Raw genomic sequence first — 15996 nt, 5'->3', positions numbered from 1 at the left:
GCAGCTCTTCTGAAAATGCTAAATGTACATTTATTATTTATTTATTTATTATATTAGTTTGTCTCTCTGTGTGCCCATTTTGATGAAGCTAAATTCTCAATAAAACTGTTTTCATTGGTATGTTTTACTGTGTCTGTTGTCAAACAACGGAATGAATATGAAATAGTGACTGAAACGCGACCCATACAGGGGCGGAGGGGCGGCTAATTGGGCTTAAGCCCCGAATGTTTTGTCAAAAGCCCCGAATGTTTTAGGTTTTTTTAAATAATTTCAACTTTGTTTCATTTCACAAAAGCTCTATTACCGTGCGTGGTGGCGGACCGTATGCATCGCGCTGCTTTACGCATCACTCAGCTTGTTTGCCAACTGCCAATAAAAGCCAACGAATATATAGAATATAAATCTTCTTCTTCGTCGTTGTCATCAGGGGCTGGCGGGCTGTTGTATGTTTTCACCGGCGTCGTAGTGAGCTTACTGGCTAACCGGCTGAAGTTATATGGACATAACAAAGTTTTTTATATGGACTAAACCTTACCGGCCGGAGAGAGATTCAGAGAGAGAGAGAGAGAGAGAGGTGCTAGCGCGTGCTGGGAGAGAACCGGCGATTCTCAGAAACAAAATAAGGCTTTTGGCGCTTTTTTGTAGAGAAAAAAATCGCTAAAGGTGTCTGCAATGTCGCTAAGTTGGCAACACTGTGTATCTCCATTTCTCCAACTAGGGGTTGGGCCATGGGTCAAACAGAAAATAAGCGCTGCGTTAATCGCACGTTAAAAAAATTAGTGCCGTTAATATGATTTTGCGTTAACGCTTAATTAACGCGTTAACGTTGACAGCCCTAATTACAACTGATTCAAATTAGTGCATGTGAAGATACCTGCTACGATCTGCTACGAGACTTGGGTTTAAGATCCAAAATCAGGACAATCCAGAATCATAATCCATGTAACTGACAAAACATGGTCAAACAATACAGTTGAGCAACAAGGCAAAAACCCAGGCAATCAGGGTAATCCAGAAAATGGGCAGAGAATCCCCCCAAAAAAGAGGGGGGATTGCTCAGAATTGCAATGAAACAACACAAGACTTTGCAAAGAGTGAGTGAAAACACACAGCTTATATACACTCTAAAAAATGCTGGGTTGTTTCAACCCAATTTTGGGTAAAATATGGACATATTTGTTTACTTTTTTCACAAAGTCTTATGAACCAACTTAAACAGTTATAGGTGACTAGAGATGTGTTGTATAGACAATGATCATGTTCTATAATCTGCGCTATCTGAATACTCTCGTCTACTACTCGTCTCTCTAGTCACTCTCAACGCTCTCCAGGCGGGCTTTGGTAAACTCTCTCCCCAAGGTGACGTCATGCAATACATTGTGGCGGAAAGGAGAATCGTTGCCGCTGTAAGATAGTACCTACTTTTTCGTATTATATTCCGTTTTGTGATCATAAAATACAATGGATAACAGTTTAAATGTTCATTACCAACAAGCAAATTGCACAAATTCGTTGAAAAATGAACCCTGCAACATGGCCTTTAATATTACTCAGTACTTAAATATATAATTGCACTGTAACAATTACACCGTAAAATAAAGTGTAACCAAAAGTTCTATGAACAATGTTTTTTTGCTAAAATTTTGAGAACATTACTAAATACCAGATAACTTTAAACAAACATTGCATTAAATTTACTGAAAGTACGTTTGTTCGTAACTTTGAGAAAACATTCAAAGAATGTTCCCTGTTCACTGGGATGGTGTGTTTGAATATTACACGAACTTTAGCACAATGCCAAGCACGTAGTGTACACTCACAAAGACACACAAAGGAAGTCTACGAGCCTCTCAGAGTAAGAAGATTTATTACCTTAAAGTTTGTCTTGAGCAGAACGCACCAGTGATTCGGGCTCTGGCAGTCGATGACTTTACTGTTGCAGTCTGTGGATTTGGACTCAGTCCAGAGACGAGCGCGGGAGGGAAAGCGCTCTGACCCTAATAGCCTGCAGAACAACCGCAGGAGAACGGAGGAACGCTGAAGCTATGCAGCTGGAGATTGAAACGCGCTGATCGGCTGGAGGAGAATTGGAGCTAAGTAATAGGTCAATTCGAGGCCCATGGAGCCTTTCACAGCGGATTCACTGGAACGCAGGAGGAGTGGAAGGGAAAAAACTGCAGAATACCTACAGCTTTTTTTTGTTGCAACATGTCTTGTCTTTCCATTGTCATTGCTGGTTCTTGTTTTTTTAAATGAAAGTGTGAAATATAACACATTACAGTTATATTGCCAACCAGCAGAGAACATATGCTGGTGTGGTCCGTCCAAACTAGAACATTGTCCTTGATAATATTACATCAAAATACTCAGAAAAAAGAATTCAAGCATTACTTAGTGAAGATATCAGATAATACCATGGCATTTGGTTGTATTTACACTCATTTTCCATGGTACATGTAAGTCCAAGGAGCTTTAAAGAAAAACATGGAACCACAGGTCCAAAATACATAGTAGTACTAAAGTGAAGAATATGGGTCAGTTATCAACAATATTTGAAAGACATTGTCCATTATTAATCATAATGGACAATTCTGGACAAACAGAAAAAATAATCTAGGGATAGAGTATAATTTTATATGTATATCAATAATTGGTATGGTTTTATTTTGGCTTCAACAATTTTTTAAATGCCAGCTGTGTAGAAAACTATTAAAGCATGTCAGAGTTAAAGTTTCTGTTTAATATTTCTGTTACAATTCATGAATCTATTTGGAGTCTTCATCCTTTTTTCTCTTTTATCCAATATCTGAAAATGTACTTATTCCCTAATGGCTATTTTCAGCTTTATAACTGTCTATAACTGTATCTATGATGTTAATGAAGCAATAAGCCACTAAAGACACTGTGTAATATGATAAAACTGTCAAATAAGTATTACTTATTAATATCAGTAATCAGAATCAACGATTCCTCGATCAAGTATTACAGTTTAGCGGCTGTTCCGTTTGTTTGTTTGTTTGTGCTTTCCTCCTAAAGTGAAGATTTATATATAAATTTTTTGGCCACAAATGTGCGTCCATAAGAAACAGTTAATTTATTGTGTTCCCATTTAACCTCGCTTTGGACATTTTAATACCATCTTTACTACTTCATATTCCTTTATGGCAACTCAAGAAATATTGTCAGTTTTATAGCTGTTTATAACTCAATCAATGACTGTAAACAAGGCAAGACTGTGTGTTAAAATGATCAAATAAGTACTTATTAATATCAGTAATCAGAATCAACGATTCCTTCATCAAGTATTGCTCCATTGGCCAAACTCTACGTCTGTTCACGGTCGCCCAGAACTTGCAGATCAATACGCCGGTGTTCTTTACATCCAGATGCTGCTCATTCGGTCAGACGTTGTGTGTTTATAAGTCAGTGACGTGGACGCACTGGGAGCTGAAGAAGTCTAGTCTGGTCCGTGTGCAGAACTCATCAGTATTCCAGTCTCTCGTTCTGTTCTCATCTTCATTCTTCACTCTCCCTCCTTCCGTCACCACATCCCATTCCTCAGCTTCCTCGTCTCATTTTCCTCCCATCTACTCAAGCATCCGAACACGTGTGTGCCTCCGACACACCTTATATCCTCCTCCTGAGTGATTTCATGTGGAGTCTTAATGCGCCTCATTATCTGCACTACTTTACCTTGAGATTTGTTGATGCAAAAGCAGACACAATGCAATTTGCATATATTTGTTCCCGTTCCCTTGAAGAGCAGTAATTACCAAGCTCTTAGAATGATTTCCAAAGGCGTAGCGCTTCGACTTCCACCGAGGAGCGGAAACCTCAGCTGTAACTGAATTATCAGCATGTTTTGCCGAGGTCTCCATTATATTTATTCTCAAGACGAACCTGCTGATCTCAGTTTGTGAAGTGTCTGAATAAGAGGGTGTCACTCCAGGATTGTTCTGGCACCCGCGGCTCAGCGAGGGTCGGCTTCACGCAGGTAGACTTAATTGTGCGCGCTCGCCCGGAGCTCCCAGCCGCCTGGTGATATTTTTATTACAGTACCGACCCCAAAGCACTCCAAACCGCCGACATTTGTAGAACACAATCAGTTCTGCTCAATTCACAATTTGTCTTGGTGGAAATTTCCAGACGAGGAAAGCTGAGGAACAGCTGTAGACCAGAAGTGCCCAAACTTTACAATCCTCTACAGCCCATTCAAGACATCAGCAAATAAATGTTTTGTTTATCAAAAAAAAAAGCACATTGCATGTACAACATGCGCTCGGCAGTGAAATCAACAGTATATATTCACATAAAACCTCAGAAAACAGACACAATCTGATTGAGGCTGTTTCACATACAGAAGATCTAGAAGATGAAATAAAACTGTCTGAAACTGTAGTGTAAACACTGTTGATTAATGTTGGAGCGATCTGGTTTTTATTGCATTTTGACACATGTATTGCATGCTTCCAGTATGTGTAATTATAATTGACTTCAGAAAAATAATGCATATTAGGGAAAAAAATAAGTTTGCTCCACTTGCGTCGTGACCTCAGGTGTGCATTATTTTTTTCTTAAAGCCGAATTCAATGGCCTGGAGTCAGTTATTCCCCTTATACTACGGTTACCACACCTCAAGACATTGAGCATGTTTACAACCACACTAATACACTGATCAAATATTGGTTGTTGGTTTACATGCAATCCAAAAACCCAGTAATGCAGTTAAACTGCAGTTTACAGTTTACGCGAGAAATCGGGGTAAGGAGCAAAAATCTATTTTTTTCTAGGTATAAACTTTCAATCAGTTTATACCTTAACTTTCCTGGAAAACGGGTTAACTCATATCATCCAGGACTCAGATGCTGATCTCGAGCTAGTAACCGAGGCTTGACCCACTGATATGCAGAATAATGCAGTTATTACAAAGAAAGAACATGTGTGAAGTGTGTGTGTGTGTGTGTGTGTGAGTCTGTAAGTTTAACAGCTTCAAAAACAACTACGTTACTGACTTGCTACTGAGAAATGTCGTGTAGCTTTTCAGTTGTGAAACAACTTTGTTGATAAAGTCGCGGAGCAGCACTGACAGAAAGTGTTTGTGCACATGTATGTTCGGTGTATGCGTTTGTATGGGAGAGAGAGTGGGAGAAACAGAGCGTGCTTAACATAGGTGATAAAATTGTATTTAATGGGAAAAACATGGAAATATTTTTTTCCCAGTTTTATTCTATCGTTTGTTATATGTATTTTCTTGGTCAGTGTCTTTGTATGTTTTGGTTATTTTGCTGTTGTCGGCTGCAGAGGACCTTTGAAATAACTCAAATCATTTGGCGAAGTAATATGGACACGTAAAATAATTGCACACCTTAGATCATTCGTTAACCAATCAGAATCAAGCCTTCTACTGCATTGTAGTATAAATATATATGACAATAAACATCCTGAATTGTTAAAAAAATATATATTTTGAATCTTGTAAATACATTTTTTGTGAATAAAAATATATATTTTTAGTTATTTTTAAATGCACAACCAATTACTGTAAACAATCAGACCAAATGTGAAAACACTGTAGCGTCTCTCAATTAAAACATGCAACAATTTATAATCAGAGGATTGCTGTTTTGGATTTCAAGAGTTTTGTTATTTAGTAACCTAAAAAGCACAATATTATGTCTGTATGTTTTATAAGAAAATAGGCCTACTGTTTCCGTCTTTCTACCTCAAAATCCGTTGTATTACCATAGTATCATTTCGTAATTATTTGAGAAATATACAAGTGATATTTGCTTCAATATAAAGCCTACACCGTTTTTTTTTCAGTATATGTAATCAAATTTGCAAAGTACTGTAACACTTTTTGTTTTACTCCATTCATTCTGTGTCCCAGACTTGGAAAAAAGAAAACGTGCCGTGGACTTGGAATACCAATGAATATGTCCAGGGTTTCTGGATTTGAAAAGTGCATGCACACTAGCAGATAAGCCCTAGTAACTGTGTTAATTGACTGTTTTATTTAGAAACGTTGGAAAGGCGGATCGATATCTGTGCAGGTTTAGTCTATTAAGCATGTTCTCTGCCTTCTTATCACACAACCTGTGAGGTCAGTGAAGTCGCCAGGTTTCAGGCTGTTGTTCGAACAAGAAGTTATTGGGATTGTGACGTGGAGTCGATGTACCAGCGCTGTTGTTCAGAGTCTGTCCTGTCTGTTCTGCAGAAAACTGAAGAAACAATCAGGACTTTGCATCATTCTCAATGAGTCATTTCTGACATTTGGAGAGCACTGTCACACATTGTTGTGCACAATAATTTATTATAGAAATAATAACTTATCAGCTTGTCTCTGAATAAATCACCTTCAGAAAGCAGCTCAGTCTTCGCATCTCTTGCGATGCAAGTGGCGTTCTGTGCAGGTAAAGTTTTAGTGGTAAATCATGAGGGACAAATACTCCAATAACAGTGACATTAGTGTGTATTCCTCTTGAGTTGTTACCGTGGTAAACTGCTGCCACCAGTTCTTATGGTGAAACTCACGGTGATGTTATAAATGTACTGTGGTTCAGACCCAGTGTGAAAGGAGTCCTGTGGGACAGCAGGTGGAATCCTACAATCAAACCAAGTGTGAAAACACTGTCGGCAGCGTCTCAATTAAAACATCAAACAATATATAATCAGTGGATTGCTGTTCTGCATTTCAAGAGTGTTGTTATTTAGTATAAAGCACATGGACGATTCTCTGTTATAACACTTTGCTTCGAGTCAAGAATATCTATCTATCTATCTATCTATCTATCTATCTATCTATCTATCTATCTATCTATCTATCTATCTATCTATCTATCTATCTATCTATCTATCTATCTATCTATCTATCTATCTATCTATCTATCTATCTATCTATCTATCTATCTATCTATCTATCTATCTACCTACCTATCTATCTAGTCAGTCTGTCTGACTTCAAGGACTTAAAACTCTTAAATGTAAAGCTTGAAGCTTTGTCTTGTTTTGGAACTTGTTTTACAATTTTTAACTGATTTTGTCTGTCACTTAAGTTACTCTGTAATTAACAGTTTGTTTATTGAGCTGTTGTATAAAAGCAAGCTCAAACACACAGCCGGGGGCGTTGATCTGACTGTGATTTGGCCACATGTAATCCTGACTCACACTTGTTTATTTGATATTACTTAAATCTATAATTAATAAAGTGCCTAAAATTCTACCTTGTATTTAGCAATCTAAAACAGCACATTATGATCTGAATCTGTGAATGATCTCGTCTACATCTGAGAATGATCTGTGAATGGTCTTTGAATGATCTCGTCTACATCTGAGAATGATCTCGTCTACATCTGAGAATGATCTGTGAATGATCTCGTCTACATCTGAGAATGATCTGTGAATGATCTCGTCTACATCTGAGAATGATCTGTGAATGATCTCGTCTACATCTGTGAATGATCTGTGAATGATCTCGTCTACATCTGAGAATGATCTGTGAATGATCTTGTCTACATCTGAGAATGATCTGTGAATGGTCTTTGAATGATCTCGTCTACATCTGAGAATGATCTGTGAATGATCTCGTCTACATCTGAGAATGATCTGTGAATGATCTCGTCTACATCTGTGAATGATCTGTGAATGATCTCGTCTACATCTGTGAATGATCTCGTCTACATCTGTGAATGATCTTGTCTACATCTGAGAATGATCTCGTCTACATCTGAGAATGATCTGTGAATGGTCTTTGAATGATCTCGTCTACATCTGTGAATGATCTCGTCTACATCTGTGAATGATCTCGTCTACATCTGTGAATGATCTCATCTACATCTGAGAATGATCTGTGAATGATCTCGTCTACATCTGTGAATGATCTCGTCTACATCTGAGAATGATCTGTGAATGATCTCGTCTACATCTGTGAATGATCTCGTCTACATCTGTGAATGATCTTGTCTACATCTGAGAATGATCTGTGAATGATCTCGTCTACATCTGAGAATGATCTGTGAATGATCTCGTCTACATCTGAGAATGATCTGTGAATGATCTTGTTTACATCTGTGAATGATCTGTGAATGATCTGTGAATGATCTTGTCTATATCTGAGAATGAACTGTGAATGATCTCGTCTACATCTGTGAATAATCTGTGAATGATCTCGTCTACATCTGTGAGTGATCTGTGAATGTTCTCATCTATATCTGTGAATAATCTGTGAATGATCTCGTCTACATCTGAGAATGATCTGTGAATGATCTCGTCTACATCTGAGAATGATCTCGTCTACATCTGAGAATGATCTGTGAATGATCTCGTCTACATCTGAGAATGATCTGTGAATGATCTCGTCTACATCTGTGAGTGATCTGTGAATGTTCTCATCTATATCTGAGAATTATCTGTGAATGATCTCGTCTACATCTGAGAATGATCTGTGAATGATCTCGTCTACATCTGAGAATGATCTGTGAATGATCTCGTCTACATCTGAGAATGATCTCGTCTACATCTGAGAATGATCTGTGAATGATCTCGTCTACATCTGAGAATGATCTGTGAATGATCTCGTCTACATCTGAGAATGATCTTGTCTATATCTGAGAATGATCTGTGAATGATCTTGTTTACATCTGTGAATGATCTTGTTTACATCTGTGAATGATCTGTGAATGATCTCATCTATATCTGGGAATAATCTCGTCTACATCTGAGAATGATCTGTATATGATCTCGTCTACATCTGTGAGTGATCTCGTCTACATCTGTGAGTGATCTGTGAATGATCTGTGAATGATCTGTGAATGATCTCGTCTACATCTGAGAATAATCTCGTCTACATCTGAGAATGATCTGTATATGATCTCGTCTACATCTGTGAGTGATCTGTGAATGATCACATCTACATCTAAGAATGATCTGTGAATGATCTCGTCTTCATCTGTGAATAATCTCGTCTACATCTGAGAATAATCTAGTCTAGATCTGAGAATGATCTGTATATGATCTCGTCTACATCTGTGAGTGATCTGTGAATGATCACATCTACATCTAAGAATGATCTGTGAATGATCTCGTCTTCATCTGTGAATAATCTCGTCTACATCTGAGAATAATCTAGTCTAGATCTGAGAATGATCTGTATATGATCTCGTCTACATCTGTGAGTGATCTAAATGTCCAGTTAGTCTGCAGAAGTTCAGCAGTGACGGCTTCTGCTGATCTGGCACTTCTCCTCATGTTAACCTGCTCAAGACTTCAGACTTTAGACAGGTGCTGAATGGACGTTTCAGTGTCCAACTCCCAACTCAGCATTTATGAAAATAGATGCTTCTTTAAAGTACTGTTGAGCCTCAACTGAATTTAACCGCGTTTCTTCAGATTATTAGTCAGTGAATGCATTGCATGTCTCAAGGAATTTCAATTTTCACTTCATCACAGGGACTAGACGCTTGCGATCCGCTGCCAAATGAGATGCTAATCGCACCAATTGTGGGATTAGTGAGACCAAAATCTGGCCAATGGCAAATCAGGACTGATGCTCATCGCTTCATCCCGACAATCATGCCGACGACAGACCCGCTGGCAGTTGTTTTGATTAGATCACTTTGTGGAAGCCTTGATTTGGATTCAATAACAATATGTTTTTGCTTTTGTTTTTCTCTCTATCACACTGGACAAAAGTGATTGCCACATGATTGTTGGTTCTTGCTAATGCATTCGAAATTGTGTTTTACAAAAAGTGCCAGACAAAATCCAATTCTGATGTCGCAAAATAAACTTTTTGACGTCCTGGTAGATTATATGTGACAAAACTGAATTACATTAAAGGAATAGTTCAGCCAAAAGTTAAAAGTTTTCTTCAGATCTGTATTTTTTAGGGTTTACAATAAGGTTTAATTTGTTAACATTAGTTATTGTATTAGCTACATATTTCTTACAGCATTTATTCATTGTCAGTGTTAGTTAAAAAAAACTAATAATTAATAAAGCCTTTATAATGCATTATAATGTTTAATGCATTATAAACTGTTTAATGCATTAACTATTCCTTTGAATTCACCCTATAGTGCGTTGTATGAACTCATGAATAATTGTAACATTATGATACATTATAATATATATCTATTTAGTTACAGCTTTATAAAGTATAATGCATTAAACCACATGACAAACAACCAGTTTCAGATGTAAGATGCAAATATTATAATGCATTTTAACTTTGCTTGCAATTATTATTTTTAAATATATAGGCTAATGCATTATAATGTACATTATGAATACCTTATATAATGCAGTACACATATAGGCTTTAAGTGTTACCAATATTTCTATAGATAATCTATTGAGGTGATCATGCACAAACTGCACAAATCTCAATTAGATTAAAAACTAATGTAAAATAAAACATACATTTGTGATGTCAATAAATTAATAATATTTTGTCAATGTTCCGTTCGATAATGATCCTAATGAAAAGTGCTGGAGCAGCCTCTGTTGCTATGGTAACTTATTCAGTGAAAGCAATTTCTGTATTCAAGTGTGTGTTTACCGACTGTACAGGAATATATGCTATGACTGCTTTTTTTAATCTAGCATTTGTGGATATGGCAATGTTTGAAAATGAATGTGCATATGCAAGAACACATAAGCTGGCACCAGTGTAAACCAGCTCTCGCTTTCCTCCACTGAAGCACTGAGTCTGTTGTGTTCTCATGCAGATCCTCATGCTTTGCTCTGTTCTGCAGGGAGTTTGCACGCTGGAAGGTGAGGAACACAGCCATCGAGAGGCGGGATCTGATCCGCAATCCTCTGCCCTTGATGCCGGATTTCCAGCGCAGCATGCGGATGCTCGGGCGACGGCCGTCCACGCAACAGTTCATCGACACCATCATCAAGAAGTATGGCACGCACATCTTGATCTCGGCCACATTGGGAGGTGAGCGCGCAGACCCGGGTTAAGGATGATAATCACAATCTATGACTCGATTAAATCTGGCCGATCTCATCAACCGATTGCAATTGACCGTTCCCAATGACCCGCCCCCTTTAGTTACTGTTGCCTCATGTTGTTTAAACCCCTCATGATTTCAGAGATATTTTGAATAATGTCCGTGCTGCTCTTTTCCATACAATGATACTTTTGACCATTTACAGACCATTTATGGCTTGTGTTTTGTGTGTTAAGTCAGGAATACATACAAATGTGGTAGTTGTAGCAGTTAACATGAACTAACAATTAAAAATACTTCCAAAACATGTATTAATCTTAGTTAAAGTTAATATCAACATTTACTAATGCATTATTAAAATCAAAAGTTGTATCTGTTAATAGTATTTAATAGACCTGAGATGGACGTGAACAAACAATGACGAGTTCTATTTTTATTATGAAACATTGTTATGCATTAACTAACAATAAGCAATACATTTGATAATTGACCGTTCGCAAAGACCCGCCCCCTTTAGTTACTGTTGCTATGTCCGACAAGCCACTCCTCTCTCACGCCACACCATGTGATGACACTGACAATACGCCGACAGACGTCACTTTTGATATTAAACAAAGTCCAACTTTCAGATTTGGTATTTTGTTTTAAAGAAATTTAAACATTAAATAGTGTTTTGTATCTCTTTAATGTGTCGTGACAGATCGCTCAGTTAAAGCCGCTCGTGAACCGATCATCTCTTACTTCTAATTCATTAATAAATCCAATAAACATGAATGAACATCAGAAGGAATGTTGTTTTAACCGCAGAAAGGCGTCAGTACACTCCGCTTCTCAAGTTCACATCCTTCATGTTAATCTACTAACTCTCCTGAATGCTTTGTCGGACAAAATGGCGGATTCGGCTGATAGCGGATTATGATTGGTCAGATCGCCTGTCAATCAAACTCCCTGCGAAGGGTCAATTTGAAGAGTATACAGAAGAGGCTTTTACTCCACCTTCTGCTTTGTAACTTTGCAAAAAACTGAATTGTAATCCAAACGAGCCCAAACACAACATGATGTGGAGATCCTGATAAAATCCTCACGGAGTGACATTGACATGCTGCTTTGCTAAAGCAATAGGATATCCGGATCCGATCGCGATCATGACTCAGTGTTTTCTAACGTCATTTGGAAACTAGATCTCAGGAATAGGAACGATGTGTAGAGGCCAATCGGACACTGCTTTACATCTGGAGCGCACTTGGATTGGATCGATCGCTCAGATTGACAGGTCTTGATTTACCGTGCACCATTGAATATAAACGTAAAAAAGGATCGTATTACTTGCTACTTAATCTATGTAATTATAAACATTTGCATGCTTTGTGGCGCGTACACATGTAAGGAGTTCTTTTGGTCCGTACAACTCTTGATATATAATTTGATAAAAAAAGCCACCTTGGTTCCAAATGCCGTAACTTTTGATTGCTTTGAGATATCAACACAACATTTGACCCACATGCAGTTGACATGATCATGAACAAGCGCTAACTTGATTTTATTACCTGTTAAATACTCTTTTTAATAGTCATCATGTCAAGCATGAATAAAAACACAATAAATCAACAAATTGCATCACTTTTTGTTGGGGTTTTCTCAGTAAAAACCGTGCTGTGAGAACCTCCAAACATGAACATAATCATTTCCGTCAAAATAATAATAATAAAAAAAAGTTTTCCATTAAATGCGACCATGTACTATATTATACATTGTAGAGTAATAAGCCATTCATTTAAAGTATGCCACTTAAAATCATGTGAAATCATTAAAAATGCCTTCATGGTGTAAGAGGTTAATAGTGATGGTCAACAGAGAGCTTACAGGTACATATCATAAATACTGTATATATATAAATTATATACATTAAAAGATTGCTTGAATGATTGGGATCGGCTGCAAACATCCTGATTGAAGCATTCCTATAACTGAATATGCAAATCCATTAAATCATGTTAATATCCATTAAATGCAATTGCATTACATTTCATGCAATCTGACCATAGTTGCATGTCTAATTTGCGTGTACATTTTAAACACAGTCACCAAAATACACAGTCTTTTGCTTTAAAGTGGTCATGAAAGTGAAGTTGCACTCATTTGTTTCCCTATTGCGTCGTATATCGAGTGAAACGCTTCAGGAACAAGAACACATGTGGGCGGGGCTTGAGTTTGTCCGTGGGGATTTGATTGGATGGTTGTGGTTTGCTATTGGCTGATATCATGTGATTGACAGGTTGCCCCGCCCACATCATCAGAGAAGAGATGCGGCAAGAGGAAACTAAGAACTGTCCATTTTGATTTCATAAGTTAAGAGTCGTAATCACGCCGAAGTAAATGCGTGTTACCCGCTTGTGTGGATTTGCAGAACAGATCATTATGGAATCTGTCCGTAATGCCGATTCATAATCAGATTTCGCATGTGTGTGCGCAGCTCGAGCCCGATACCCTTTTCGTCCTTTAAAGGCTCAGTTTCATATGGATCCGCAGCTGTCGAGTGTAATTGCTGTGATGTGCTGTCGCTTGGCTTTCATGGACAGTTTGTATTCAGAGGTTGGAATATTATAGCACTTCTGGCTTCGTGGTTAAACTTGATGCTCTAATTATGGCATTGAGAAATATGATAGGAAGAATGAATATGATGCTGGATTGTAAGAACAGAATAAAACCAAATGCAGTGCAGATGTTTCTTTTATTGTCATTTTCTTCATCTCTCATATAGTTAAGTTTTATTATAGTATCATTGATATGCTATTACAGTTTTTGATAATATTTTGAGTTAGATGCAAAGTTTTTATGTTCTGTTAAAGGGGGGGTACAATGGTGTTTCATGTATTCAGAGTTGTTTACAGTGTTAAAGAGATGGATTCTCATGCTAATAATGGCCAAAGTTTGAAAAGTTATTTTGAACGAATAACAGAGAATTTCTGTGCTAAAAATCATACTTCCGGGTTGCAACACGTTTCGGCTGTTTTTTTCTATCGTAGATCTAATGACGTAGACCAGAGTGGAACTCCTTATATGAGCATTGCTCTCGGAAAAGCGCGTTCACGCACACGTCGACCAGAGGAGAGAAAGACCCTCTTATATACTGTCTATAGAAAGACCCAAGCGCATATCGACGCGCTACTACCGGAAATTATCATCATCAGCGCTAACTAGGAATGGTTGATGTCAAGAATGTCTCCAAAAAAGTGTGTTTTGGGATGTGAGGGAAAGTTTACCTTGTTCAGCTTCCCAAAGAACCCAGTGTTACTGGAACAGTGGATGCAGCTTGTATTTCCGGGACAGCAAAGGAGTGTGGCAAGTGCGGTTTTGTGTTCTTCTGGTCATTCCAGTGACAAATGTTTTATTAACAAGGTCGTCGCTGGATTTGCAAACCGGTTGCAATTAAAACCTGGCGCGGTCCCAGTGATAAAACACCCCATTCATGTAAGTACAACGGTATCACGCGCTCCCACTTGACTCTATAGCTCCGCCCACGCCCAGAATCAAGGACCTCGGCTTTTTCCGGATAGAATCGGAAAGCTGTATTTTTATTTTATAAATATGATGAAACTAAAGACTTTTTGGAGATATGAAGGACGCACTATTACTCTACAGGTACTCAAGATTAACATGAGATTGACTGAAACTAAGTATTTTACCCCCCCTTTAAAATATTCGTTTTTTGTGTGTTTTTGTAATTTTTATTAAAGACTGTAAAAATGCTACAGTAAAAAAACTGTTAATTGGTTAACAGAAAGTTTCCTTACTATATACGGTAAATAACTGTGATCGATCTAATGGTACATTTAATGTAATTTTACAGTAAAACTTACAGTTTTTAATGTATCTGTGTGTCAGTATTGCGTTTACTGTAGGGGTCAGAGACGCACTGACAGGCCTGAGGTCAGTGTCTCTGTGTGTCAGTATTGCGTTTACTGTAGGGGTCAGAGACGCACTGACAGGCCTGAGGTCAGTGTCTCTGTGTGTCAGTATTGTGTTTACAGTAGGGGGCAGAGACGCACTGACAGGCCTGAGGTCAGTGTCTCTGTGTGTCAGTATTGTGTTTACAGTAGGGGTCAGAGACGCACTGACAGGCCTGAGGTCAGTGTCTCTGTGTGTCAGTATTGCATTTACTGTAGGGGTCAGAGACGCACTGACAGGCCTGAGGTCAGTGTCTCTGTGTGTCAGTATTGCGTTTACTGTAGGGGTCATAGACGTGTGTCAGTATTGTGTTTACTGTAGGGGTCAGAGACGCACTGACAGGCCTGAGGTCAGTGTCTCTGTGTGTCAGTATTGTGTTTACTGTAGGGGTCAGAGACGCACTGACAGGCCTGAGGTCAGTGTCTCTGTGTGTCAGTATTGTGTTTACAGTAGGGGGCAGAGACGCACTGACAGGCCTGAGGTCAGTGTCTCTGTGTGTCAGTATTGTGTTTACAGTAGGGGTCAGAGACGCACTGACAGGCCTGAGGTCAGTGTCTCTGTGTGTCAGTATTGTGTTTACAGTAGGGGTCAGAGACGCACTGACAGGCCTGAGGTCAGTGTCTCTGTGTGTCAGTATTGCGTTTACTGTAGGGGTCAGAGACGCACTGACAGGCCTGAGGTCAGTGTCTCTGTGTGTCAGTATTGTGTTTACAGTAGGGGGCAGAGACGCACTGACAGGCCTGAGGTCAGTGTCTCTGTGTGTCAGTATTGTGTTTACAGTAGGGGTCAGAGACGCACTGACAGGCCTGAGGTCAGTGTCTCTGTGTGTCAGTATTGTGTTTACTGTAGGGGTCAGAGACGCACTGACAGGCCTGAGGTCAGTGTCTCTGTGTGTCAGTATTGCGTTTACTGTAGGGGTCATAGACGTGTGTCAGTATTGTGTTTACTGTAGGGGTCAGAGACGCACTGACAGGCCTGAGGTCAGTGTCTCTGTGTGTCAGTATTGTGTTTACTGTAGGGGTCAGAGACGCACTGACAGGCCTGAGGTCAGTGTCTCTGTGTGTCAGTGTTGTGTTTACTGTAGGGGTCA

The 15996-nt window shown here is 38.7% G+C and overlaps 1 protein-coding gene across 1 annotated transcript in view; it reads left to right on the top strand.

Moving 5' to 3' along the window:
• The window catches only part of brinp1 (bone morphogenetic protein/retinoic acid inducible neural-specific 1), a 220767-nt gene that overhangs the window by 93188 nt on the left and 111583 nt on the right, over positions 1–15996 (top strand). The window contains exon 3 of the mRNA XM_079606289.1: positions 10755–10945. Within this exon, the coding sequence (XP_079462415.1) occupies positions 10755–10945 (191 nt within the window). The remainder of the gene's footprint in view (positions 1–10754; positions 10946–15996) is intronic.

This window comes from Phoxinus phoxinus, assembly GCF_949152265.1.
Source record: "Phoxinus phoxinus genome assembly, chromosome: 3".
Taxonomy (NCBI): Eukaryota; Metazoa; Chordata; class Actinopteri; order Cypriniformes; family Leuciscidae; genus Phoxinus; species Phoxinus phoxinus.
The sequence above is the reverse complement of the archived record's forward strand: the minus strand, read 5'-3'. Positions and strand labels throughout refer to the sequence as shown.